Raw genomic sequence first — 23,803 nt, forward strand, 5'->3', positions numbered from 1 at the left:
TTTTTAATCAACAACATTTGTTGTTGGGAAGGGCTAATGTTGTGAAATATTGAAAAACATTTTACGAGTTATCTTAATTGTAGGACATTTTCCGTAGGTGTAGCTGACAGGGAAGGATATTCACAAACTTTAGTAATACAAAGTAATAGAAGTAACGTGTTAAATATTATATTATCCTAGCCGGAATCCTTCACAGTACCTTTGTACCTTTTCTGCTCGGACGGCATGACTCGTTCGGGGTGGAGTTCTAGGGATGATTCTAAAACTTCCAAGGACTGATCTCCTTCCGGATCCTCTTCGGACTCCTCGTCACTCGAATCGGAATCCGAAAAATCTTTCAGATACTCCTCGTGGCCGAGGAACAAAGTTGGCACTGCCGACCTCAGAAGCTGAGTTTCTTGTACAGCTGTGGGTTCAAAGTGAAAATGGCATATGTAAAGCTCGAACGGGCTAACCAGACTTGGCTTCATCTGGGTATTTACTAGCCACTGCATTAGAGTATTCTCATAGATGGGAAAACAAAAGAACCGGAACTGACTATTCTCCTGGTGCAAACAAGTGGGTGCACAGCAGATCGGCGTGGTTCCCTCGTTCCTGTTCAAAACATCAGGTTGTTGCTTATCTAAGTCCTGCTCTTTAGGCTCCTTCTTAACAGAGATAGCATCCGGCGTAGAATCCTCCTTCTCCTCTTTAACAGGGATCTCACCCAACAGCAACAGAAATTTCCTCCAGCGTCGAAAGCTCCTTCTTGATAAACATCTTCACCTGCATCGCTACGTCCTCGCCTGTTTCGATTTCTTCTTTCACTAGAAGCTCCACTGTAACTTGGGCCGCGCCTTCCACTTCAGTGTCCTATTCTTCTGATTGTGACTCTCCTCTTTCACCTGGACCTGTTCCATTTTGAAGTCGAGGTTTCCTGTATTATCTAGTAGTATATCCTGATGTGCACTACAAATATGCAAAATTAAGTTTATAGTACGATTGGATAGTAAGATTGGTACCCTTTATCAATGACACGCCCGCCAATTTCGAACAAGTAAAAATCATCGTTTTCGACCCTTTACAATATTCTCAATCAGGATCATTAACCGGTAAAAGATAGAAAGTTTAAAATAAGCTTTCAGATTCTAGTGAGGCGGATGTGGTGCTAGTTAGTAATTAGGTTAGGTTTATGTAAGAAAGACCTCCGTATAGACACCCCAGAAGCAGAGAGCTAGTTTCAGTTTCAGTATGATGTATATTTAGAAAACCTCCAACTAATATTGGGTCATCTACAAGTCTACATACACATATACGCTCAAGGATATTACAGGATATTATAGATATATTATCTATAGTTCATATATGACAGTATTACGGAAACTAAAACACATTTTTCTCACAGTTAAAGTACGTATGTATAAAAAGTAAAAACAAAAACTTAAGGAACATTTTGTGTTGTTTGTTTCTTTGTATGGCATATCTTTCTCCACAAGCCACTTATGAATTAATAACGCATTAAAATCACCGGTAGAGACTACATGGTAAAACTAGAAGACGTGATGTGGCATTGTACAATGGATGTACAAAAAGGTCTATAAAATGGTACAGCTAAAACTAGACTAAAATGATTCCATGTGGGTAGACTAAACCAGCAGCATGTCGTCGTTGTCCAGCGGCTCGTCCTTGATCCGATTGCCTGTCGGACTAGTGGCGAAGTCGCTGAGGAATATATTCGTGTCGTCGTGGTTCAGCTGCAGTGTGGGTATTGCACCTGGGCGCAGTTCACCCGGCTGGAGGAAGCAATGCGACTCAAAGTGACGACAGCAGATGTGCTTGGAGTGGTCCCACTTGGGTATGGCCTCGATCTTGAGATTGTAGCACCACTTGGCGCGCTGATTGCGCTGCTCTGGAAAGTCCAGCATCGGCAACTGGGCGTTTTCCACTCCGCAGATGACGCAGCTGACCGTCCTGTCGGTGGGCAGGTGGACCGAGCAGATATGTTTGCCCCGGTACCTCTGGGTATCCGTGAGCCTGAGTGCCTGGCACCACTGCCTAAGTAGCGCCGGGTCTTTAATAAAAGAAATAATAAAAGTTACATGAGTCTTACATTAGTTTTCTTCTAATTTCTTTACTTACCACTAGGAAACTTGTGCAGCTTAACATTTCCATTATGATGACAGTCAGCCATGCAACAGGTTGCGATTGGGAGTGGAGGATCCGGCTTTCTCTTTAGTTCCTCGGACGGTTCCTGCGGACTTAAGTGCCTCGTGGGAATGGCGTTCCGCATGAGACGCCTTACGCCAATCAGCTCGGGCTCAAAGTGCCGGCTGCAAATCAGGCGAGTGTTTCGTTGAGACTCCTTGAACACCATGCCCGTCGCCAGCTCCCAGTTGCGTATGGAGGTGCGGTTGTTGGGCAGCCGGAACAGTTTGATGCCATCGCCACGGAAGGCACGGCAGTAAGGAAGACAACACTGCTTAACTTTCCACGGAGGAACCTGCCCGGGTGGCCAAGGATCCAGCTTGGAACGCCGTTCCCGCTTGATGCGCACCTCCGGGCCCATTTCCTCTTCGTACTCATCCTCCTCCTCCTCGTCCTCCTGCAGACCGTCCTCCTCATCGGCATCGCTCTCCGCCTCGCTGCGATCGGTGGATAGTTCATGGCACTGTTCGTTTGTAAAGATCTTCTCCGGCACATTATCGCCCAGCTCCAGGGTGGGAACCGCCCAGGGGCGCAGCTTCCTCAGGCTGATGCAGTGGGGCTCGAAATGCACGCTGCAGATCATAAACTTCCACGGCCTTCGCTCATCGTAGCGGATACGGAGGTTGTGCATCCAACGCTCCTGTTGGAGCCTCGATTTGGGAAACTTGTAGATGTGGACGCCATGCTTAGATCTCTGCCGCTGGCAATGACTTAAGGAGCACTTATCGTATCCTGACTTCACCTGGTTGTAAGTGACCTTTTCCTGCTTCACAGGCAATCGCAATTGGCCCTTCCAATTTGTCTGGTTAAAGGGTATTTGCGTAGCTTCTGATTCCTCCACCTCTTGGTCTTCGCGAAGCTGCAGTTCTGGTTCCAGGGACGGCATAGAATCTTCATCCTCCTCCTTTATCTGCACGGTACTTTGGTCCGGACCCCACTTCTTGTCCAGCCTGAGGTTAATGGCTTCGAAGTCGTTGTCGAACAGTTCGGTGGGAGCCTTGCTACCTAGTTTTAAGGTAGGCACACTGCCATGGACTAGTCTCATGTTAAGCAAGCACACCGGATGGAAATGGACACTACATATCCGGTATCGCCACCGGTGGAAAGGATCGAAAGGCACCTGCGTGTTGTGCTGCCACTTGAGGCACATGTCCTCCGAATGGGGAAATTTGTGCAAGGTTATGTTTTCAGTGGTCAGGTGATTCATACATCCCTCGATCTGACAAAACTTACTAGACCTTCGAGGTGGAGCCGGCGTTGGCAGACACAGTTTTATTACCTCCCTTTTCGGCTTTTTGGAATCCTCAAACTGAAGGTCTTCAGGCACAATGAGCTCCTCAATCTCCTGCAATGCGAATTCGTTGTCGTACACCTTGTCCGGTCTCTTAGGTCCCAGGCGAAGAGTGGGCATCGCTCCCTTCTTTATCCTGGCGCTCTGAAAGCACTCCTGCTCGAAATGGTAACTGCAAATTCGATACCGCCACCAGAACTTCTCATCCATGTCGACTTGGGTGTTGTGCATCCACTTCCTAGCGGCCTCCGAGGATGCGGGGAACTTGTGCAGCTTGATGGTCCCGCCTACGTCCTCAACGGTCACTTCGCATCCTTCAACGGCGCAGTGGTTGGCATTGTACTGGTTTCTAATGCCATTAGATTGGTAGACGGCTTGTTCGGTATAGGACTCATCCACTCTTTCGTAGCTGTCCATCCGCTCAACGTGACCAACCTCCAGAAGGACCTCCAGAGCCTGCATCTCTGAGTCTTCTTCATCGGACTCGATGTGTTCCATTCTTACAATAGGCTCTAGAAGAGAACAGTCACCCACTTCCTCCTCGAGCAGCTCTTCCTCCTCGGGCAGCTCTTCCTCCTCCTGTTCCTCCTCTCTCTCCAATTTAATTGTATCGGCTTCCTGGTTCAATTTTATCGTCATTTCCTGCCACTCCTCCTTAGTGGGAATTTGATGCACTGGATTTCCAGGTAAGTTCAGAGTGGGAACGCTCCACGGTTGCAGCCGCCTGTCGTCAAACGAACATCGGGACTCAAAGTGATTGCGGCATACCCTAAGCATATATTGCTGCTGCGGCTCCGTAATCTCCAGTTGGCCATTCTCAACCCACATTCTCAGTATGTCCTTCCTTTGCGGCAACCCGTGCAGGAGCACCTTATCCCGCGGCCTGATCATTTCACAACCTTTAACCGCACAGCTAACGATTTTGACGCGCCTGTTGTTCCGAGCAGAATAGTAGTTTTCTTCAAGGAATCGGTTTGAAACGTGCTCCGGAAAACTTTTGATACTTAGCTCGTAAAGAATAACGTAGTGTAGTGGGCATAGCTGACCGACACCACTCGACGGCTCTTCGATCTTCAAGTGACGGAGCCACGCTGTGCGTAGGTCCTCTTCTTGGGGCAGATTGAATGACACGGTTTTGCACAGTTCCTTGCACTCAGGATAAATGCAATCAAGATCCGATATTATGGTTCTTTTACCCATGTTTTGGGTGTCCGACTGAAATATATCCTGAGAGGAATGGCCCAGCTCCAGTGTGGGTATGGAACCCGATATTAAGCCACTTTTATTGAAGAGAGAAGCTTCGAAATGCACACTGCAGACTTTCAGACTGCTCAGTTGGTCATTTTCTACGCTCAGTTGAAGATTATGAACCCATTTCTTAGCCAACGCCAATGATTTAGGAAATCCACTAAACTTAGTGTCTCCAGGCTGCCAAATTCGACCACATTCAGTGGCACAGCAAACCTCTTCTTTTTTCTGCCAGAGACTTTCTGGGTTCGGTAACATCTCCACCTCTTCGTCGTGCCCTAGCATGAGAGTGGGGAGTGCGCCAGGTCGTAATCCTTTGTGGGCACCGAAGCAAAAGGGCTCAAAGTGACGCTCGCAGATGAGCTGCTCCCCCAATCCGAGGTCCATGGAACTCATCTTTAGGTTGTTGCTCCAAGCATTCAGTTGAGCAGCGGTCTTTGGCACCTTGTAATAGCGCAGACGTCCTCCAGATGCATCCTTTTCACATCCAGACACTAGGCAGTGTCTTTCGATGTCGCCTCTACTTAACTCCAGAGTGGGAACGGATCCCTCAATCAAATTTAAAGTGTCCGGCTCGAAGCATTCCGGTGCAAAGTGAGACTGGCATACCTTGAATCCATTGCTGCTGGCCTGCATGGAGCGATGTCTACACGCGGCTGCCCACTTTCGTATAGTTGGCATATCCTTGGGATACTCATAGAGCCTTATACCGCTGGCTTCAGCCTGGAAACAAGTCAGTACGGAGCAATAGCGCTCCCGGATAAGCCTCATCGCCTCCTCAGTATCCTGGCCCCCAGCAATGTTTCCATTGTGTTTGGCATTGGGGATAACAAATCCGTCGTGGCCTACGTTTAAGGTGGGTTCTGCCCAGCAACGAAGTTGTTTTTTGCAAATGGCGTCTGGTTCAAAGTGAGATTGGCACACATAGAGCTCGGCAGGGTCCACAAGGCGAGGTTGCTGCTGCGTGTTCACCAGCCACCGCAGTAGGGCCTGCTCTTCGGTGGGAAAGCGGTAGAGTCGAACTTGACTACTTGCAATCTGTCCACATGTGGAAATGCAACATATCCTGATCCTGCCTCGAGGACTAGGACTTGCACTCGAGCATGGACTCCCCAAGGAGGCCAGATCTGTTTTAATTCTCAATGGAGTTAGCCTGGAGTTGCTGTTTGGAGTACCACTGCGAGATTCAGGCCTGAGATTCAAATGCAGCTCGTCATCGTGGCTTAAATGCAAGGTGGGTATAGCCCAAGCTTTCGGAAAATTCGCCTCTAAGCAAGTCGGCTCGAAATGAAGAACACATATGCGATAGCTTTTGTGCTTTGAATGATCGTAAGATATCTTTGTGTTATGTAGCCACTTCAAAAGGGTAGCATCCTTTTCCGGAAGCGGGATAAGCTGAAGATCCCCATCATATTTGGACGAACAACTGGGAACAGCGCATTTAAGTTCGTCAGCAATCCACTGCAAGTCCTCCAAATCTTGTGCGGCCAATACCTTGGGGAATTCCACCTGTTCAAAGAGTTGCATAAAGTGGTCACTACAAAGAAGACCATCAGTGCTGGGTGGCAGATTAAGGTGACTCATCCAGGCATCTCTAATGACCGCATTTCCAGGTAAATCAACAAAGCTTAACCGATCCGATGAAGATTTTCTGCACTCTGGAAACAGACAACTTCCGCTGTTTCTGTTGATGTTCCAACTGTTTTGATATAGCTGTAAGGTGGGTACTGCCTGCTCCAAGGGCTTTCCGTTTTGCACCACTTGCTCCTCAAAGTGCTTTAGACACACTTGGATTTTCTTGAAGTCCGTGTCTACGGATAACTTTAGGTTATGCTGCCACTTTCTTAAGAGATTTGGCTCCTCAGGCAGCGGAAGTAGTTGGTTAACGTCCTCATTCTCACAGGAGCTGATGCAACATCTTACCAACTTAATCTTCCCTTGATTCGTCATTGGAGTCTTTTCCTTGATCTTCATTTCCCTCTCCGTCTGCACCTCCAGCTTGATCTCTCTCCCTATGTTCACTTTCATCTCCATCCTCAATCTCTGCATCTTCCGCACTTCCGCACTCCACTTGCTTTGGCGGATGTCCGGCGGCTCCGTCAGTTTCCTCTTGCGGCAGTGTTTTAGGCTCCAAAGCCGAAAAACCGAGTGCTGCGGCTGCAATTGCTCCTGGTCAAGATCTATTCCATTACAAGAGTATCTAAGTGGCTCATCGTGGCCCACATTGAGAGTGGGCACCGCATTTTGCTTCAGCTTTCGGGTTCCCAGTACCTCCGGCTGAAAGTGCTCTATGCAAACGCGGCCGATGCAGTCATCCGGATTCAGGTGTAGATTGGAGCACCATTTGAGCAGCAACTGGCGATCCTTGGGAAAGCCAAAGGTGCTCAGTAGATGAAAAGCAGTGCGTTCTTTTCTGCAGTGCTTTAGACAGCAGATGGGCGTCACATTATTAGCGGGCTTTTCGCGACGCAGAGGGATAGTTGGGGGAGTGGGTGGGTTTTCCGGATGAAAGTGCTCCGCCTCGTCCAAGTCCTCATCCTCGTCGCGCTCATCCTCCTCATCTCCACGATACTCGCCTTCATCGTCACTTGGATGTTCGGCAAAGGTCTCGACCAGTTCGAGAGGATCGAAGTAGTGGCCGTCCTTCTCATCTTCATCGTACATATCGTGCTCATGGGGCTCCTCCTCAGCCTCTAGTTCTTCTTCCTCTTCATCAATCAGCTCTCTTTTGGGTTTCAGTCGTGGCATCTCCGAGCTGCCATCCTCTTCTTCGGTCATGCCCACCTTTATAGCCTCATTGTCGTATATTAAGCCCTCATCATGGCCCAGATTTAGAGTAGGCACCGCTCCCGTTTTCAGCTTCAACTTTCCACGCACCTGTGACTCAAAATGGTCAGCACATATCCTGCCGCGACACTGATCCGGCGCCAGACGCAGATTCGCCCGCCATTTCTCCAGAAGATCCTCACTCCTCGGATATCGATAGGTGCGGAGATCGTTGTCAATGCTCCTACGCTTTCGGCAATGACTCAGAGCACAGGTGGGCGTAAAGAATCCTGGTATGTTTTTCGGATTCTCGTAGATCGGCTGCTCCTGGTGGCCCAATTGTTGCGTGGGCATTGCCCAGCTTCTCAGCTGCTTGCCATCAATGCAGCGTCGGTTGAAGTGCGCACTGCAAATCCGTGTCGAACGGTCCACCTCGTCGGGCTCCAGGCGCAGGTTATGGCGCCACTTCAGGTGCTGCTGCTTACCGGTGGGAAATGGAAAGAGGCGTGCTCCGTGCTCCAGTCGACTGCGCCCACAACTGCGCACACAACACTTCAGATCGGACATAGTCTTTCTGAGCTTAACCTTAAAGAAAATACGGATTAAGCTGGCTAATTATTGCTCCTCTAATAATAGAAAACTCACCTGTCTCGTATTGAAATCTTTGGTATCAGACACGTCCGTTTTGACATCCTCCGACTCGGAAAACTCCTGCTTGATGATTATTCCGCCCGACTCGTCGTGTACTCGCCGCTGTCGTCCGAAAAGGTTGCTCTGCAGCTCCGCCGGATTTACCTGGAACAGATCGTCCGTCTCGTCGTGACCCAATTCTAGAGTCGGGATCGAACCTATGTTTAGCCGCGTCTTCCCAATACATATATCCTCAAAGTGAGAGTTGCATATCTTGTACCGATCGCGTTCGTGGAAGCTGAGGTGTTCCAGCCGCAAGTTGTGTTTCCACCGCTCGAAGAGATTCGCGTCCTTGGGAAAACTGTTCATCTGGACTTCGTCGAAGCGACGCGTCTTTCCGCAGGTCGGTACGATGCACTTGAACACAGGATCCACATACCTGTCCTCCGGCTTGGGATTTAGCACTAGCTCGATGTCGGCGTCGTCGTGACCCAGTTCCTCGGTGGGAATAGCCCACTTGTATAAGTGCTTGGGCCCGATGCAATCTACCTCGAAGTGTTTATTGCATATGCGCACGCCGGTGCAATCCACCGGGTTCATTTTGAGATTGTTGCACCACTTCCATAGCATATCGTCATCCTCTGTGGGAAAGCGGAAGAGTCGCACGTCAGGCTGTTCTTTGGATGCCTCGCATCCCTCCACCACGCAGTGCTCGTCCGCAAAAGCCTGCGCTTCGTTGGGATAGATGTCCTCGTCGTCATGACCCAGTTCCAGGGTGGGAATGGCGCCAGCGCTCAGTCTCCGGCCATTGAAAGAGTGTGTCTCAAAGTGGCGGGAACACACACGGTATTGGGCCCTCATCGCCGCTCTGGGTCGCGTTTTGATGTTGTGCATCCACTTGCGTAGCTGCGTTGGACTATGTGGCAGTCGGAAGAGCTGGACGCCCTGCGCCCGCGTCTTACGACAACTCTCGACAATGCACACGCGCTGCAGACACAGCTTGCTAGCCTTGAGCTTGGCTGGATTCTGGTAAATCTTCAAGCCGGGCGGCGCATTCAAGTCCAATGTGGGCACCGCCAGCGGCACCGGGCACTTCTTGCTCAGCACGTGCGGCTCGAAATGAGCCGAGCATAGACGGCGCTGGGCACTGCCAACCATAGGAACCTGCAGATTGTGCGCCCACTTAGCCAGAGTGGAGCGATTGAGCTTGGGGAAGCGATACAGCTGAACGTTGTGGAGAGCCCGAACTTTGCGGCAATGCGGAAGACAGCACCTGGGCACCCAAGTGGGCTTCACGGAAGCCGACTGCTTGGCTTTCATGTGAGTCCGCCGCTTGTACAGCATCGAATGCTCCGGATTCTCGTAGAGATTCTCTATGTTGCCGGCCAGATTTAGTGTTGGAATAGCCCAAGGTCTCATCCGCTTGCCGATGCAGTGCGCCTCAAAGTGAAGATTACAAATCCTCATGCTTGTCAGTTGACTACTCTCCGTCTGCAGGTTGTGCGCCCATTTGGCCAACACGGAAGCTTCCTCCGGCGGCCGATAGAGCTTGATGTCGTCCACACTGGGATTTCTCTTGCACGTCTCCACACAGCACTCTCCCTGTTCCTCGCCATTATTGGGCGCAGTGGGTCGAGCGTAGAACTCCGTAACCTGTTCCGGCGTTGGCAGCGGGTATGGGATGTTTTCGTGGCCTAACGATAGTGTGGGCACTGCCCACTTCTCTAGCCTTTTGTTGCGCAGACACCGATCCTCGAAGTGTACTTCACAAATGGCGTCGTTGAAAAGTTTACTTCCATCCGGAACAGGCCGCTGGAGATTGCCACACCACTTGGTCAATAAGGACACATTGCTTGGGAAACGGTGCAGATTCGCGTGGTCCCTGTCCCGATTTCGTTTGCACACGGCGACGCAGCACGTTTCTCGGATGTTTAACTTCTTGATCACATCCGGATTTCTATGAATATCGTCGTCATCGTGACCCAAGTTAAGCGTAGGCACCGCAAATGGACGCATGCAACCTCCAATGCAATAGGGCTCGAAGTGCAGGCTGCAGATCCTCATACCCTTGTGCATCTTTTCTTCGGGTATTTTCAGATTATGGCACCACTTGCGCATCTGCTCCGGTCGGCGTGGTATGGTGTGGAATGTAATGTTCTCATTATTGTGCCGCTTGCTCTCGCAACTGGGCACGCAACATACGTCCATGCTGTCGCTGGCATTCATTGCAGAAGATCCACTGGCACCTAAGCCAAGGTAAGAGGCGCTTAGATCAGGATCCACGTAGTGAGAGTTTGCCGAGCTGGCGGAGGAGGACGTGGAGGCCGCCGATTGCCGGTGGTACGATTTGCTGTGCAATTGCTGTTGCAGTGAGTGTTGTGAGGAATGATGTTGCGTCTGGTGCTGGAGACCACTGCTGTGACTGTTGGGTGCCGTTGGCGGTGGCCACAGTTCGTTTTCGTAGATGTTGAAGGTGTCAGTGTGACCCAGGTGAAGCGTCGGAACGGCCCCTACATTAAGAAATCATTTAAATATTCTTTACAAACGCAGCACCTCCTTTCAAACTTACCTGGTGATAGTTTGCGCAGACCCAACGCCTCTTTGATAAAGTGGGCGCTGCATATTTTGTGATTTTTCCCACGATACACTCCGGGATCCAAGCGGAGATTGTAGCACCAGCGTCGCAGGAGAACTTCGTCTCTGGGAAATCGATATAGCGACATATTGAAGTCAGAGGATCGGCTCCGACGGCAGAAGTTGAGGCAGCAGCGTTTTTCTTCAACGTACAAATTCTTTGGGTTATCGTGGATCTTGCCATATTGGGCACCTAGGTGTAAAGTAGGCACCGCCCACGGCTTCAGACGGAACTTGCCAATACAGCGCTCCTCGAAGTGGCGACTGCAAAAATGACGCGGCTCCTTTGCCTGAACGGGAAGTCGTGCATTCTGGCACCACTTGATCAAGCTTTTGATGTCCTTGGGAAAGTTGTAGAACTTTAAATTGCTCTCACCCCGCTGACTTGTACAGTGAGGCATGCTGCAGCGCGCTACCTCGCCGGTGGTGAACGTGTTGGTGAGCTCCCTGTTCTGGTATAGATTGGCCACGTCGTCGTGGCCCAGGTTGAACGTGGGAACGGCCCAGTAGCACAGAGAGTAGCGGTTAATGCAGCGCTTCGGAAAATGCATGCTACAGATGCGGAAATTGGCGTAGCTGGCGGCGGGTATGTGAAACATCTTGAGGTTGTGCAGCCATTGATTGAGGTACTTCTCGTCCTTGGGGAACGTGAAAAACTGGAGCGTGGGGCTCGTGCTCTTGCGCACTCCACACAGAGGAACACAGCACAAGGCGTCCTCGGAGTCGTCCAGCGTTGAGGAGTGCGCCTGTGGCCCGGCGATCGCTCCTGCGTGCATTGAACTGTCACTTCCATAGGCATTATTGTACCCACTGTCCTGAACGCTGTAGGATGACTCGCTGGTAGAGTTGCTGTAGCTTCGCTCCATCTTAACATTCACTTCGTTCTTCATTGCGGATGCTGCGAACATGGCAGCTCCGTCGGCATTTGCCTGACGCTGCTGCAGTAGAGAATTCAGCGCAGCCGTCGCCGGCAAAGACGAGCCGGATGGAGTGGTTTTGTGGTGCGGGGTTGTGGGCACTAAAACACAGAGAAATACCACGTTAGAAAAGGTGTTTTTTTGTTTTACTAATGTTTCCTAACTTACTCTCCATGGTTGCCATATGACAGTCCTGCAGCTTGTAGTTGGTCTGGTGCTGCTGCGATTGGGATTGGGAGGCAGAAGATGTCTGTCCGCCCGTGTAGTACTTGCCGCAGAAATATGGAGCAGCCAGACGATGTTCATGAAGCTCTAGAGCCGTCTGATACCATAGGCGGCAGATGGGACAGTCGAAGCGCTGCTGGAACTTGTGCTGCGGCAGGTGGGCGTACAGTTGTTCCCGCGTAGCGAAGGTGCTGGAGCACATCTGCAAATGGACGATCAATGATATAGTGTTCCAAGAGACCAATTATATGTGCTTCTTACGTTGCAGACAAAGCTATCGTATTCGTGCTGCATGTACTCGTGCGCCTCGCACTCAGCGATCGTGTCGAAGTGCTTGCCGCAGTACTTGTGGCAGAAAAACCTGTCGGCCCGGTGGTGAAGCTTGTGCCGCTGCAGCTCCTCGGTGGTCATGAAGGACATGGGACAGGTGCTGCACTTGAAGTCGTACTCCTGGATGCCGCAGTTGCTCTCGGCCACATGGCGGAGATAGACCTGCTTCTTAAAGAAGACCTCCTTGCAGCGCTGGCAGATGGGCAGACTTTCGGTGCCCCGATCCGATTGTTGTTTGCGACGCAGGAAACTGCTAGTGGTCTAAAGTATAGAAATTATGACTATGCTGAGTGAGTTTCGGCAAGGAACCATTGTAAACTCACCCTTCCGTAGGACTCATCCTTTACGGTCAGCTCCACTTTCGGACTCAGCATGTCCTCGCTGAATTCGCTGAACTTGCTGAAGTCAGCAAATGGCGTATTGTCGTCTATATAGTTGGACTTGTAGGAATGCTCGTCAATGGGTTCCGCTGTTCAGGAAATATTTGATTACTTTTTGTAATATGACATTAAAAACCAAATGTATGCACATATAATACTTGGTTCAGAGAAATAATAAATATGCTTATAATCTAATTTATTAATGCTGGCAATTAATTTAATGATTTATATAACCGCGAAATGCTAAAACTTTGCGCAGATGAAAATTCTGTATCCACTGTTTGCTGTTTCTATGGTTTCGAATTGTATTTTGTACTCCCCATTGGTTGGTGATAAGAATTAACTGCCCCTACATAAAATTGATAGATAACCGAGTGCTCTGCAGATATTTCTTCTATTTACATTATATATGGATACTAGGCTGTTCGCATTTGAACTATATTAAAATCATTTTTGAAGTAAAAGGTATTGGACTCATTGATTGGTCAAATAATAGATAAAAGCACCAATATTTATTAGTCTGTCCGACTTAGTGTTTATATTTATTAGCAACCTTGCCTTCTGCATCCGTATACTAAAGTTGATATCCGGATTACGCGAACATGTTTGAGAGACTGAAAATCATTACCTATGGTATCAATGTTTTGGGCGTCGTACCCAATAATATTTGTCGTACTCTCTGCATTCAGCCCCGCCCACACGCCCATTCGAATGGAAACACCGGGAGTGCGGGGCGGGACCAATCATTTGTAGGTTAGTCTACGGGGGCACGTTACATAAGAAGCGACTTGGAAGACAGTGCCCCGCCACAACCCGTTCCAAAAATGTGAGGAGGGAGATGAAATGCACACTCACTGGACGGACATACGAGTGCATGCACATGTGTGCGTACGAATCGAACTGAATAGGTTACGCCGGTAGTATAAAGCATCTATCCGAGTACACATTTGCCAAATGGATACATACTGACAACCGTACCATCGCACATACCGAGAGGCGCGCAAACAGAACCAAATTGTACGCCACGGTACGGAACCGAACAGAGCAAGATACAGATACAGAGCCGTAGGTTGACGAGCGGTGGAACCGAATCAGAATCCGAATCCGAATCCGAAAACCATCCGAACGAAACAAGCGCCAAACCTCAGCGAAACTCAACAAACGTTTTATTGATTCGACGCCAAAATGGAGCTGAAACTACGCTACTTATAGGAAAATGGCCCCATGTTAGTTGGATATACTGCGTGTATTCTGTATCTGTTTCTATGGCAAAGGCGGATTTTGCGCTTAGGTTTTCCGGACTTTCTCCGGCGTAAAGGGATTTTCGATTTGAATATTTCTACTTCCCCATTCAAGGGGCTTAATAAATCAACATATTTGGTCTTTAATCCGGATCGGCAGCTACGCAAAATTGAGTGTTTCAGTTGCCATAAATTTACATTATTTCGCGCTTGTGTGCTTTAATTTGCATAGTAATTAAAAGAATTACTCTCATTTTTATAATAGCTATTTTCGTCTCCAGGTTCTCTGGGAATCTCTTTAAGTATACACAAAAACCCAACCCACTGTAAATCCACTTCAAGGAAGTACACTCGGTAATAAACATAAAATATGATTACTAACTAATTTGAATCGTACTATACATTCATTTTCGGGAACTTACATTTTATTAATACTTCTGGTGCCGGGGGCGGGGCCATGGGATTCGGGGGCTGCTGGTAGGCCTCCATGGGTTCGCTTTTGATATAAGGATAGCTGCCGGCCATGATATTGTGGCCCATATAGGGTCTTTGTTGGCTTAAGTGCTGCGGAAGATGCTGGTGGTGCTGCTGTTGCTGCTGCTGTTGTTGCTGCTGCTGTTGTTGTTGTTGCTGTTGTTGTTGATACTGCAGCAGTTGGTTGTGGGCATATGCCACTGTGTTGGCCCCAAGGCCGTAGCTCGGCCCACCACCACCCACCACCGCCCCACTGACATTGAGGCCACCGCCAGCGGCGCCATAATAGCCCTGCGCGCCACCACCCCCCGGCCCGTATCCCCCGCCGCCCATAATGTTGTTGTTGTTGTTGCCGCTGACACTGTTGTTGGCGGCCTTGCATGAGGGGGCGGGGGCGGGGCCGAAGGCCGAGTGGGGTGTGGGGTAGGAAGCAACATGTGAGTACCAATTGGTGTGCTGCTGCTGCTGCTGCTGAGGCGACAGCTGCGCCTGCTGATGCTGCTGTTGCTGCTGCTGCATGGACATGGGCGTCACGGGGGGCGGGTAGTGGTGGACGTAGTGGTGGGGGTGGGCGTGATGGGGGTGTTGTTGTGACATCACGGACGCGGTGCTGCCTGTGTTTATGCTGCCCCCTGGTAAGTGTCGCCTGCTTTCGGTTCGCCTTGTGGTGTGTTGTCCTGCAGCCAAGTTAGGGGCGCGTTAGCTCTCTTTTTCGCAAGCTTTTGGCGTCTTTTATATACCAGTTTTTCATCGGCCCCCGTCTGTGTGTATGTATCGAACTGGCATTGTTGCTATTGTCCTTTGGATTTCGCATTTTCCAACTGCCGCGGCAACTCACACATGGCACTCTGCAACTGCTCGGCAATTGCACTTAATATTGGCTCGAAGCGGGCGTTGGGTTTTGACCATTTTACGCTTAATTTCGCTCCCGAACGCGCGACGAACGAAACGTACAGCGAGACACAACAACAAACTGTTTGTGGAGCGCACTTAGCGGTGGGGCCCCAGCAGCCAGCTATCGATAGCGGTTCTATCGGTGCGGGAGCTTTCCTATCGCATGGGAAGCTTTCGAAATCGTTTTCAATTCAAAGGATGCTTCCCAAGGACTTACACAATGTTGGAAAAACTAAGGATTGTGTATTTTTCTTGATATCCTGGTAAAGTAAAAGTTTTCAAATTGATTTCAGACAAAGAATTAAGCACACAGGACGCTTGACAAAAAGTATTTTTCATGTCTTATTTTTTAAAGAATGAATTTTAGGAAACTACTCAGTTTGGAATACAAACACATTTCCGCTGCTATACATTTAATTTAATTTCTTAAACCGCTCACAAAACTATTTACAATAACAACTAGGTAATTTTGGGACCCACCAGCCCAACGCGCTGTCTTAGCTTCTCCTTGATCTGATCCTCGTCCGCCAGGAACTGCTTCTCAGCCAGCCGCACCAGGGTCCTCCTAAGCTGCGATTTCACCTGCGTGATCTTCGACGAGTTCATGGCCGATATGGGGACAATGCTGTCGAACTTGAGCACCTGTTTCGGACGCAGTTCCTCGGGACACTGTTCAAGTCCGCTGGCCAAATCGCTGACGAGCGGCTTTACTTTGGTGAAGATTTCGTGGGCACCCTCCTTGTCCATTTTGTTCAGCAGCAGGACACTGGGCTTCTCCAACAGCGATGGATCGTAGAGCTCCAACTCTTTGTTGAGCGCATACACATTGGCCAAACAGTCGCGATGCGGATGCCTGGGACTCAGCTGGAAGCCAAATATATCCACCATGAAGACCAGCAGGCGGGTGCGTTCGATGTGCTTCAGGAACTTGTGACCCATGCCGAAGTTTGCGTGGGCGCCCTCGATCAGACCGGGAAGATCGGCAACTGTGATGGAGCGCAGGTCCCTGTACTCGATGGTTCCAATCTGGGGTCGGATGGTGGTAACTGAGGAAGGAGTGGTAAATTAAAGATCAAATACCAACTCGATCTAGCAATAACTCACAGGGATAGGCTGCAATTTTTGGTTTGGCATTGGATACGGCCTTTAGAAGGGTGCTCTTGCCGGCGTTGGGAAATCCCACGAGACCTACATCTGCTATGAGCTTTAGGTCCAGATTTACAGTGCGATTCTCCCCGGGACGTCCCAGAAAATTGGTGGCCGTGCATCCGCCAGTACCTCCGCCCGCCACAATGCACGTCGCCTCGTGCTCGTCGAGGTCGGCGATGAGTTTCTGTTGGTCGTCATACACCTGGACCCCCACAGGCACCTCGATCCTCTGGTCAACTCCACGGCGTCCGAAGATGCTGGCTTTGCTGCTGTCCTCGCCACTGGATGCTGCTACTCGCTTATCCTTCAATCCCTGGACGACCTTGCGAAGAGTCAGTCCTTCCTTTGCCACCAAGTAGACGCAACCGCCTTGGCCACCGACTCCTCCGTATTTGGGCAGTCCATTTCCACCATGTCCTCCACGAACCGCCAGGCGCAGTGTGTCCAGGAAACTGGGTCGAAAGTGGGCACGACCGGGCTGGGCATTAAAAACTTTTTATATTACTTCTGATGTTGGTACAATAGTAATGTTCTCACAGATTTGCTGGATTTTAACAGGAATTTAAAGATTTGTACCATCGCGCAGCCGGCATTATACAATAGCGATGAGCAGTTCTGCAAAAAGGGACTAATTCACCGTGACCACGGAGGGAAATATATCGGTGTCATCTAATTTAGCTTGAACAATAACTTCTAAGTAACCAATTTAAGGTGGGAGGAGTACTCATTATTCCCATGTAAGTCGTATATTAATTTTAGTATTCATAAGTTGTTTTCCAGTAAAATCCATTCAGTTCGCTGTTATGCTGAACGCGCCCACTATCTTTGCTTCTATCGATAGGTCGCAAGCAGCTGATTGAGAAAAACAAGGTAGAAGAAGACGCATACCAACACGTGCGACTGTTTATTGTGAAATGGATTCCGGTATTTGCTACATCAAACCAGAGTAAGTACGCTTAATAGCGAATATTTGGTTCATTTAATTTACTCTTTATACCATTTAGATACCTGGTAACTGAAGCCGATGGCGGCAGTGCTGCAGCTAACACCGAAAACAGCGAGACAAACAAAAGAAAACGTGAGGACGGTGGAGAAGTGGAAGCCGGTGAAAAAAAGAAATGGGATAAAAAGGAACGCAAACGTGGACAGAACAAGGTTAGTAAATAATTCTACTAAGAAATATAGATACTATACAAAATATCGTATTTTTAGAACCGACCAGTTTTCAAGGACGAGCGGTACTCGCATCTGTGCCACTCGCTGATCGATGGAACCGGTGGAGAACCTTGTTCCCTGGCCAACTGTCGCTATGTCCACGATCTGGACGCCTACTTGGCCGCCAAGGGAGAGGATTTGGGCCCTGAATGCTATGTGTACACCACCAAGGGCTACTGTGCCCGCGGTGTGAGTTGTCGCTTTGCGAAGGCCCACACTAATGAACAGGGCAGGAACCTCAAAAGGGAAGACTACGATGAAAAGGCTCCTCCAACCACATGCAATGGCGTCAGTTCAGGTGGGTAATTCTCCTGCACATATCAGCTAACTCATACTAAAGAACTTAAATCAACTCATTAACTGAACCTCTTTTCAGAACTCCAAGTGCGTCTGCGAAAACATGAATATGACTTTAGCCGCAGCAAGGAGCTTATAAAAATGGCTGAAAAGCTGAGGGATGCGCGAAAGCTAAAGGAACAACAGGAGAAGGAAAAGAATCAGTCTGAAGAGACAGTCAGCCTAACTGCAGGAGAAAAGCAACCTAGTGAAACCACAGAGAAAATAGATGCAGAAAAACAGACGGATTCTAAGAGTACCGGTTGTGCAATTAATGACTCCGCTACCGGCAGAGATGCTGACCAGAAGCCCGCCGTGGATTTCCGAGAGAAACTCGTGCTGTCGCCACTCACCACGTTGGGCAATTTGCCCTTCCGGCGAATCTGCAAGGAGTTCGGTGCAGACATCACCTGTGGCGAAATGGCCTGTGCTCAACCTCTTCTAAAGGGTATGGGCCAGGAGTGGGCCCTGACCAAGCGACACCAGAGCGAGGACGTCTTTGGAGTCCAGCTATGCGGAAACAATCCCAACATGATCAACCAGGCGGCACAGGTTATTCATGAGACGGCCCAGGTGGACTTCATTGACCTTAATATTGGCTGCCCGATAGATCTGATTTACCAGCAAGGCGGCGGCAGTGCGCTGATGCGACGAACCAATATCTTGGAGCTGACAGTGCGCAGCTGTGCAGCCCTGTCGGACCGCCTGCCCTTCACCGTGAAGATGCGCACAGGCATCTATGCAGACAAGAGCGTAGCGCACGAACTGCTTCCGCTGGTTGAAGAGTGGGGTGCTTCGGCGGTGACCCTGCACGGGCGATCCAGGGAGCAGCGCTATACTAAACACGCCAACTGGGCTTACATCGAGGAGTGCGCCGCCAAGGCAAAGCGCATGCCGGTGATCGGCAATGGCGACATACTCAGCTACGAGGATTACGTTGAGCGAAGGACGCTGGCGCCCCACGTTAGCTCCGTAATGATTGGACGCGGCGCGTTAATAAAGCCATGGATATTCCAAGAGATAAAGGAGAAACAGGCCTGGTCCCCATCGTCCGGGCAACGCTACGAGATGTTGCAAAAGTTCTGCAACTACGGAATGGAGCACTGGGGCTCCGACACCAAGGGCGTGGAGACCACTCGCCGATTCCTCCTCGAATGGCAGTCCTTCCTGTACCGATACATACCCGAGGCCTTGCAGACGGCGCCGCCGCAAAAGATCAACGCTCGACCGCAAAAGTACCGCGGACGCGACGAAATGGAGACCCTCATGAGTTCCGGCAACGCAGCTGACTGGGTGAAGCTTAGTGAATCGCTGCTGGGTCGGGTGCCAGAAGGCTTCACTTTTGTACCCAAGCACAAGGCGAATGCCTTTTAGGTTTCTCTCGTGTGTAAATTTGTATTTTTGAAGTTATGCGTAGTGCGACATAACTAAATGTATAATTTAAATGAATTAAAAAACTATCCTTTTTAACAGCTTGTTTATTTATATTAACGGACCTGTTACTATAGGTGTATGGTTAGCTATTACGTTCTTTTCAGAACTAGTTTTCCATCCTAGAAATAGTTTTTCCATCTGCAAGTCACAAATATGTGTATGTGATACTTGATTTGTACTATTCTTGCTTACCATAAGATGAACAACTGGTATTCAATTGTTGCAACACCAATCTTCTCTCCCCTAGCTTTAAAATTTATTATTAAATTGGGCCAAAAACCCGGCGGTACTGTAATACCGGGCCAATCCGCGAAACAGGTGAAGTAAGAACCTATCACTCCATCTGATAGCAGGAATCAGTTGAACATTTGTTCTCCTCCAATGGAGAAGCTATCAGATGTTAAGCCATTCTGTTAATCCGTTAATCTCACCATTGGAATGCAGCTAGAACTAGTAGAGAAATCGTTTTGCCAATTTTGTTAATCATAAATTTAGGGGCAGAACGGCTCAAGGACTTGCATTTCTTAATAAAAAATATAAATCATCTTTATTGATAGGTTACTGTAGTCACAACAATCACTTTAAGTAGCTGAGCGCCTCCTCCACGTCGGACTTGGATCCTAGGAATATGGGACTGCGCTCGTGGATCTTCTTGGGCACAATGTCCAGAATGCTGATCTTTCCATCGCTGGCCAGGCCTCCAGCCTGGATCATCAGATAGGCCATGGGCACGCACTCGTACAGCAGACGCAGTTTTCCGCTGGGAGCGGACTTTGTAGCCGGATAGATGAAGATGCCGCCGTATTTGATGGTGCGGTGCACATCCGCGACCATGGAACCCACGTACCGCGCTCCATAGGGCTTTCCCTTGGCGGGATCCTTCTTGGCCGCAATGTAGTTAAAGACACCCTCCTCCCAATCCGCTGCATATCCCTCGTTGATCGAGTATATCTTTCCCTTCTCCGGCACCCGCATGTTGGGATCGGTCAGGACGAACTCTCCGATTGCCGGGTCATAAGTGAATCCATTCACTCCGGAGCCCAGGCCCAGGACAATGGCTGTGGCCGAGCCGTACAGCGCGTAGCCGGCGGCCACCAGCTGGTTTCCGGGCTGCAGTGCATCCTCCACTGTGGGCGGACCATCGCTTTTCTTGCGGTAAATGGCGAAGATCGAACCGATCGACACCAGGCAGTCTATGTTGGAAGATCCATCCAGGGGATCGAAGCACACGATGTATTTGCCCTGGAGGTGGAGGAGCGAATAAGTTATAGGAAAACATCATTAAATGTGGCTAGAAAATATAGAGATTAGATCTTAGAGATAGAGCCATCTTAGCTGACAGCTGAAAGCTAATTCACACCCTCATACCAAATTTCGTAACAATTGGTCACATATTAAGGCTTATAGACTCTAATATAGCCTTACCTGTTTCTCCACTTCCACCTCGATCACATTCTCGTTCTCCTCGGAAACCATTAGACATGTGGTATAGGATGACTTCAGCATGTTGATGAACAGCTCGTTGGAGAGCACGTCCAGTTTCTTGACTTCCTCGCCCTGGACATTCACGTCGCCAGCGAAGCCATGGAGCTTGGCGATGCCGGCTTTCCGCACTGCGGATGATGTAGCCTTGATGGCGGTCTGGATGGAGTTCAGCAGCTGGGAGAGATCGCCAGTGGCGCTCTTGAACTTTCGCTGCTCCTGCAGCACGAAACGCGTCAGCGTCATCGCATTGGAGTCGAAAGCTGGTCCCTGTTGGGTCATTTTGGCTATTTTATATGCAAAAAAAATTGGTTATAAATTTTAGTGGATATGGATTGGGAGAGGATTAGCATAGGATTGGATTAAATTGATTAAATCGATTATTTATATTAGTAATATTACTTTAAAATATGAAACTTAGGAAAACAAGCTAGGTAAATAATAGTATAAATAACAAATATAGGTAGTGTAAAGGATTTAGGAGGGATTAAATACGGGGCTATACAACAGAAGCGTGGTTTAATGCTCCGAAATTAACTGGTTAAAAATATTTCTGGTCAGTGGAACGAGTTTGGGCAGTGCAGGCGGGAATATTATAGTTATGGGTGGGCCGGAAGAAAAGCACATTGTGGCAAAAGGAGCTGGCCAACATTGGAGGAGCAGGAGGCAGGAAGCAGGAAGCAGGAGGCTACTTCACTTACAATCACCGCTACTGGCCGCCATTATTGGTTATATGTATGTAGTTGCAGTACGTTCTGTAAATGGTGCGGTTCCTGTGGGGATCCATTAAGGTGGAAACAATTACCAATTTAGTTGAGTTTAGTAGAAGCGAGGGTCTGTGCTCCTATCGAAAGGTCAAATCGGTGACCTCGTTCTGACTCTAGTGGTTTTTTCGGGGGCTTGTTGCATAAAAATCACTATCAAAAACTTGTCACTCTGATTATGCGTGTTTTTGTTTATGTGGTTGTGGTGTCTGGTTGTTATTTTGTATTTGACTGGCTGATAACCTGTTTGCTCCACAAAAAAATCGTACAAATGTGTTATGGAAAAATATATAGAACCACAAAATAATATTTCTGCCGGCGGATCTGATACATCGGACACGTGCCCCCTTATTTATTTTGGGAACGTCTCCGCGTAGCACCCGATTAACTGAGTATATATGAACGGATAGAGTATAAGTAAACATAGTATCTATAGGAAAGTATACGTATATCTCTGTTAATCATCCATAGCACTGGGCGATCTAAATGACTTTCAGACGTGTCCTTAACGCCGCCATTGACCTCAAACATTTGTGGAGCTTCCCCGAGAACCCAAGAGATGCACTTTCACTTACAACAAATCGACAAACTCTGGCAAACAAACAACGAACCGCGGTCGACGGCTGATCTAAAGAGACTACTTTTGGCTTTAGTCCACGGCCACGACGACGGCTGAGAAAAGCCAGCGAAACGTCACTGCCGGCCACGCCCTATCAGAGGGTATATGCACTTGGTTGAGTTGTTAGGAGCATAACATTGGGGAATAAGGAATAATAATATTTGATGATCCTGATGAGGATCTTATATGGTACTATAACTGGTACTATTCACTGGTATATAAACATTTATAAATAAAATTAAGGATATATATTCCTGATAAGAGTATAACTAAGCTATTATAGTTTATTAATTAGTTGAAGAAATCATAAAGTATTATATAGAAGAATATACTTGATATATAATTGAAGAAGATTCTTTTAATGTTTTATAAAAATACATTGTTTCCATGTAGGTTCTTTGTTTATCATGCGTATGATCGTAACTGAACTATTATTCAAGTCATCAGCAATAAAAGTTAGGGAATAGAAAGGTAGGTTTGTTTATCCCCCTCTCTTACTTTTTGTTTTGTTTTCAACGGCAACTGATAGCACGTAAATAGCATACACACGGAAAAAGTATATAGAAGAGAGAGCGGAGTGGAAGAGAGTCCAAGTCCAGATGGGGAGCATAAGCTGCAGACATATGGCTCCAAAACTAAGAGGGGGCAACATATGAAGAGCGGAGGAGAGTGGACCGATGAAAATGCCATTGTTAAAAGCTTCACTGTAAGAGTATTTTAAGAAGTAAGTATATTGTAAAATGGTCCATGGGAATATGAGTTATACTAAGAGTCTAAAATCAAAACATTTAGTGGGCTTAGTTACTAAGTGGCGTGTGTGATTTTTATTGCCAACCCCTTATAATCGAGGGAGGCTCGTCCCCAGCAGTTTAATTCGCATTGGGCTTATCAATAGAACGATAAGCCTCAGAGTACTACTTATTAGTTTTTGTATTTACAAAGAAAATACAAGTGACTAAAGCGACTGCGCCTTGTCATTGCTTCGACCTTAGGTTGTATATTATTCCGAATTATTATTTATTCGCGACAGATTAGAGCGTGTCTACCAAGTTGAGCATAAGTCAAACACACTAAATAAATATAAATAACAAATATCTATAAAAATACATATTATTAACAAACATATGTACATAAGCCACTTAATCGCCAGAATAGATTTGGAATATGCCTCGTTGACGTCAAGAAAAGTCTTTACAGTCCAAGGTATCAACCTTAAAATGATAACTTCTCTCAACAAATAGATCATGGGTTTAGATGACTGAAAAAGTAACTACATGCATATAAACATATGTAACTACATTTCATCCAAGGCTTAATTGTGTGAACTATTAATTTTTTCGAGAGCATTCCTGCTAACCCGTAATTACCAATCAATTTGAAACATTTAACTTTTACCTGCTCACTCCACTCCGCACTTGACAATGGGTGTCTCACTAAAATGGCTGTCTGAAAACCCGCAATTATTTTGCCATTGTTAAGTGCATTTCCATCCACCCCGATTCAATCCAATCCCACCCGCTTCCGCCCGCCCACTTGGGCGGCAGGACATGCGCAGGGCGTGGCAGTCGGCAACCCCATACATCAGTATTC

The 23,803-nt window shown here is 48.2% G+C and overlaps 4 protein-coding genes across 8 annotated transcripts; 1 reads left to right on the forward strand and 3 right to left on the reverse strand.

The window, feature by feature from the left end:
* Positions 1-1,217: 1,217 nt before the first annotated feature.
* Positions 1,218-15,352, reverse strand: LOC6732860. 4 transcript variants are annotated; one of them, XM_039293868.2, is made up of 9 exons: positions 15,061-15,352; positions 14,269-14,997; positions 12,549-12,694; positions 12,157-12,486; positions 11,839-12,097; positions 10,689-11,771; positions 8,135-10,629; positions 2,119-8,074; positions 1,218-2,050 (listed from the first exon to the last, which is right to left on the reverse strand). In XM_039293868.2, the coding sequence occupies exons 2-9, from the start codon at positions 14,915-14,917 to the stop codon at positions 1,626-1,628; spliced, it is 11,343 nt and encodes a 3,780-aa protein (XP_039149802.1). In that variant the 5' UTR covers positions 14,918-14,997; positions 15,061-15,352; the 3' UTR covers positions 1,218-1,625. The 4 variants fall into 4 exon arrangements, with proteins under 4 accessions (XP_039149802.1, XP_039149800.1, XP_039149805.1 ...); XM_039293866.2 differs by having other exon boundaries at positions 14,269-15,352; XM_039293871.2 differs by lacking the exons at positions 14,269-14,997; positions 15,061-15,352 and adding an exon at positions 13,461-13,551.
* A 265-nt stretch (positions 15,353-15,617) lies between these two features.
* Positions 15,618-17,056, reverse strand: LOC6732861 (GTP-binding protein 10 homolog). The gene is made up of 3 exons (XM_002079935.4): positions 16,901-17,056; positions 16,319-16,841; positions 15,618-16,260 (listed from the first exon to the last, which is right to left on the reverse strand). Exons 1-3 carry the CDS (start codon positions 16,940-16,942, stop codon positions 15,674-15,676), a joined length of 1,152 nt encoding a protein of 383 aa, XP_002079971.1. The 5' UTR covers positions 16,943-17,056; the 3' UTR covers positions 15,618-15,673.
* A 129-nt stretch (positions 17,057-17,185) lies between these two features.
* Positions 17,186-19,384, forward strand: LOC6732862 (tRNA-dihydrouridine(47) synthase [NAD(P)(+)]-like). Its single transcript, XM_002079936.4, has 4 exons — positions 17,186-17,309; positions 17,368-17,518; positions 17,576-17,876; positions 17,955-19,384. Exons 1-4 carry the CDS (start codon positions 17,278-17,280, stop codon positions 19,286-19,288), a joined length of 1,818 nt encoding a protein of 605 aa, XP_002079972.2. The 5' UTR covers positions 17,186-17,277; the 3' UTR covers positions 19,289-19,384.
* Positions 19,385-19,868: 484 nt separating this feature from the next.
* LOC6732863 (fructose-1,6-bisphosphatase 1) lies at positions 19,869-22,269 on the reverse strand. Of its 2 annotated transcripts, XM_016178051.3 has the most exons (4): positions 22,170-22,256; positions 21,532-21,603; positions 20,774-21,117; positions 19,869-20,590 (listed from the first exon to the last, which is right to left on the reverse strand). In XM_016178051.3, the coding sequence occupies exons 2-4, from the start codon at positions 21,551-21,553 to the stop codon at positions 19,925-19,927; spliced, it is 1,032 nt and encodes a 343-aa protein (XP_016025587.1). In that variant the 5' UTR covers positions 21,554-21,603; positions 22,170-22,256; the 3' UTR covers positions 19,869-19,924. The 2 variants fall into 2 exon arrangements, with proteins under 2 accessions (XP_016025587.1, XP_016025588.1); XM_016178052.3 differs by lacking the exon at positions 21,532-21,603 and having other exon boundaries at positions 22,170-22,269.
* Positions 22,270-23,803: the final 1,534 nt, after the last annotated feature.

Source organism: Drosophila simulans, chromosome 2L (genome assembly GCF_016746395.2).
Source record: "Drosophila simulans strain w501 chromosome 2L, Prin_Dsim_3.1, whole genome shotgun sequence".
Lineage (NCBI taxonomy): Eukaryota > Metazoa > Arthropoda > Insecta > Diptera > Drosophilidae > Drosophila > Drosophila simulans.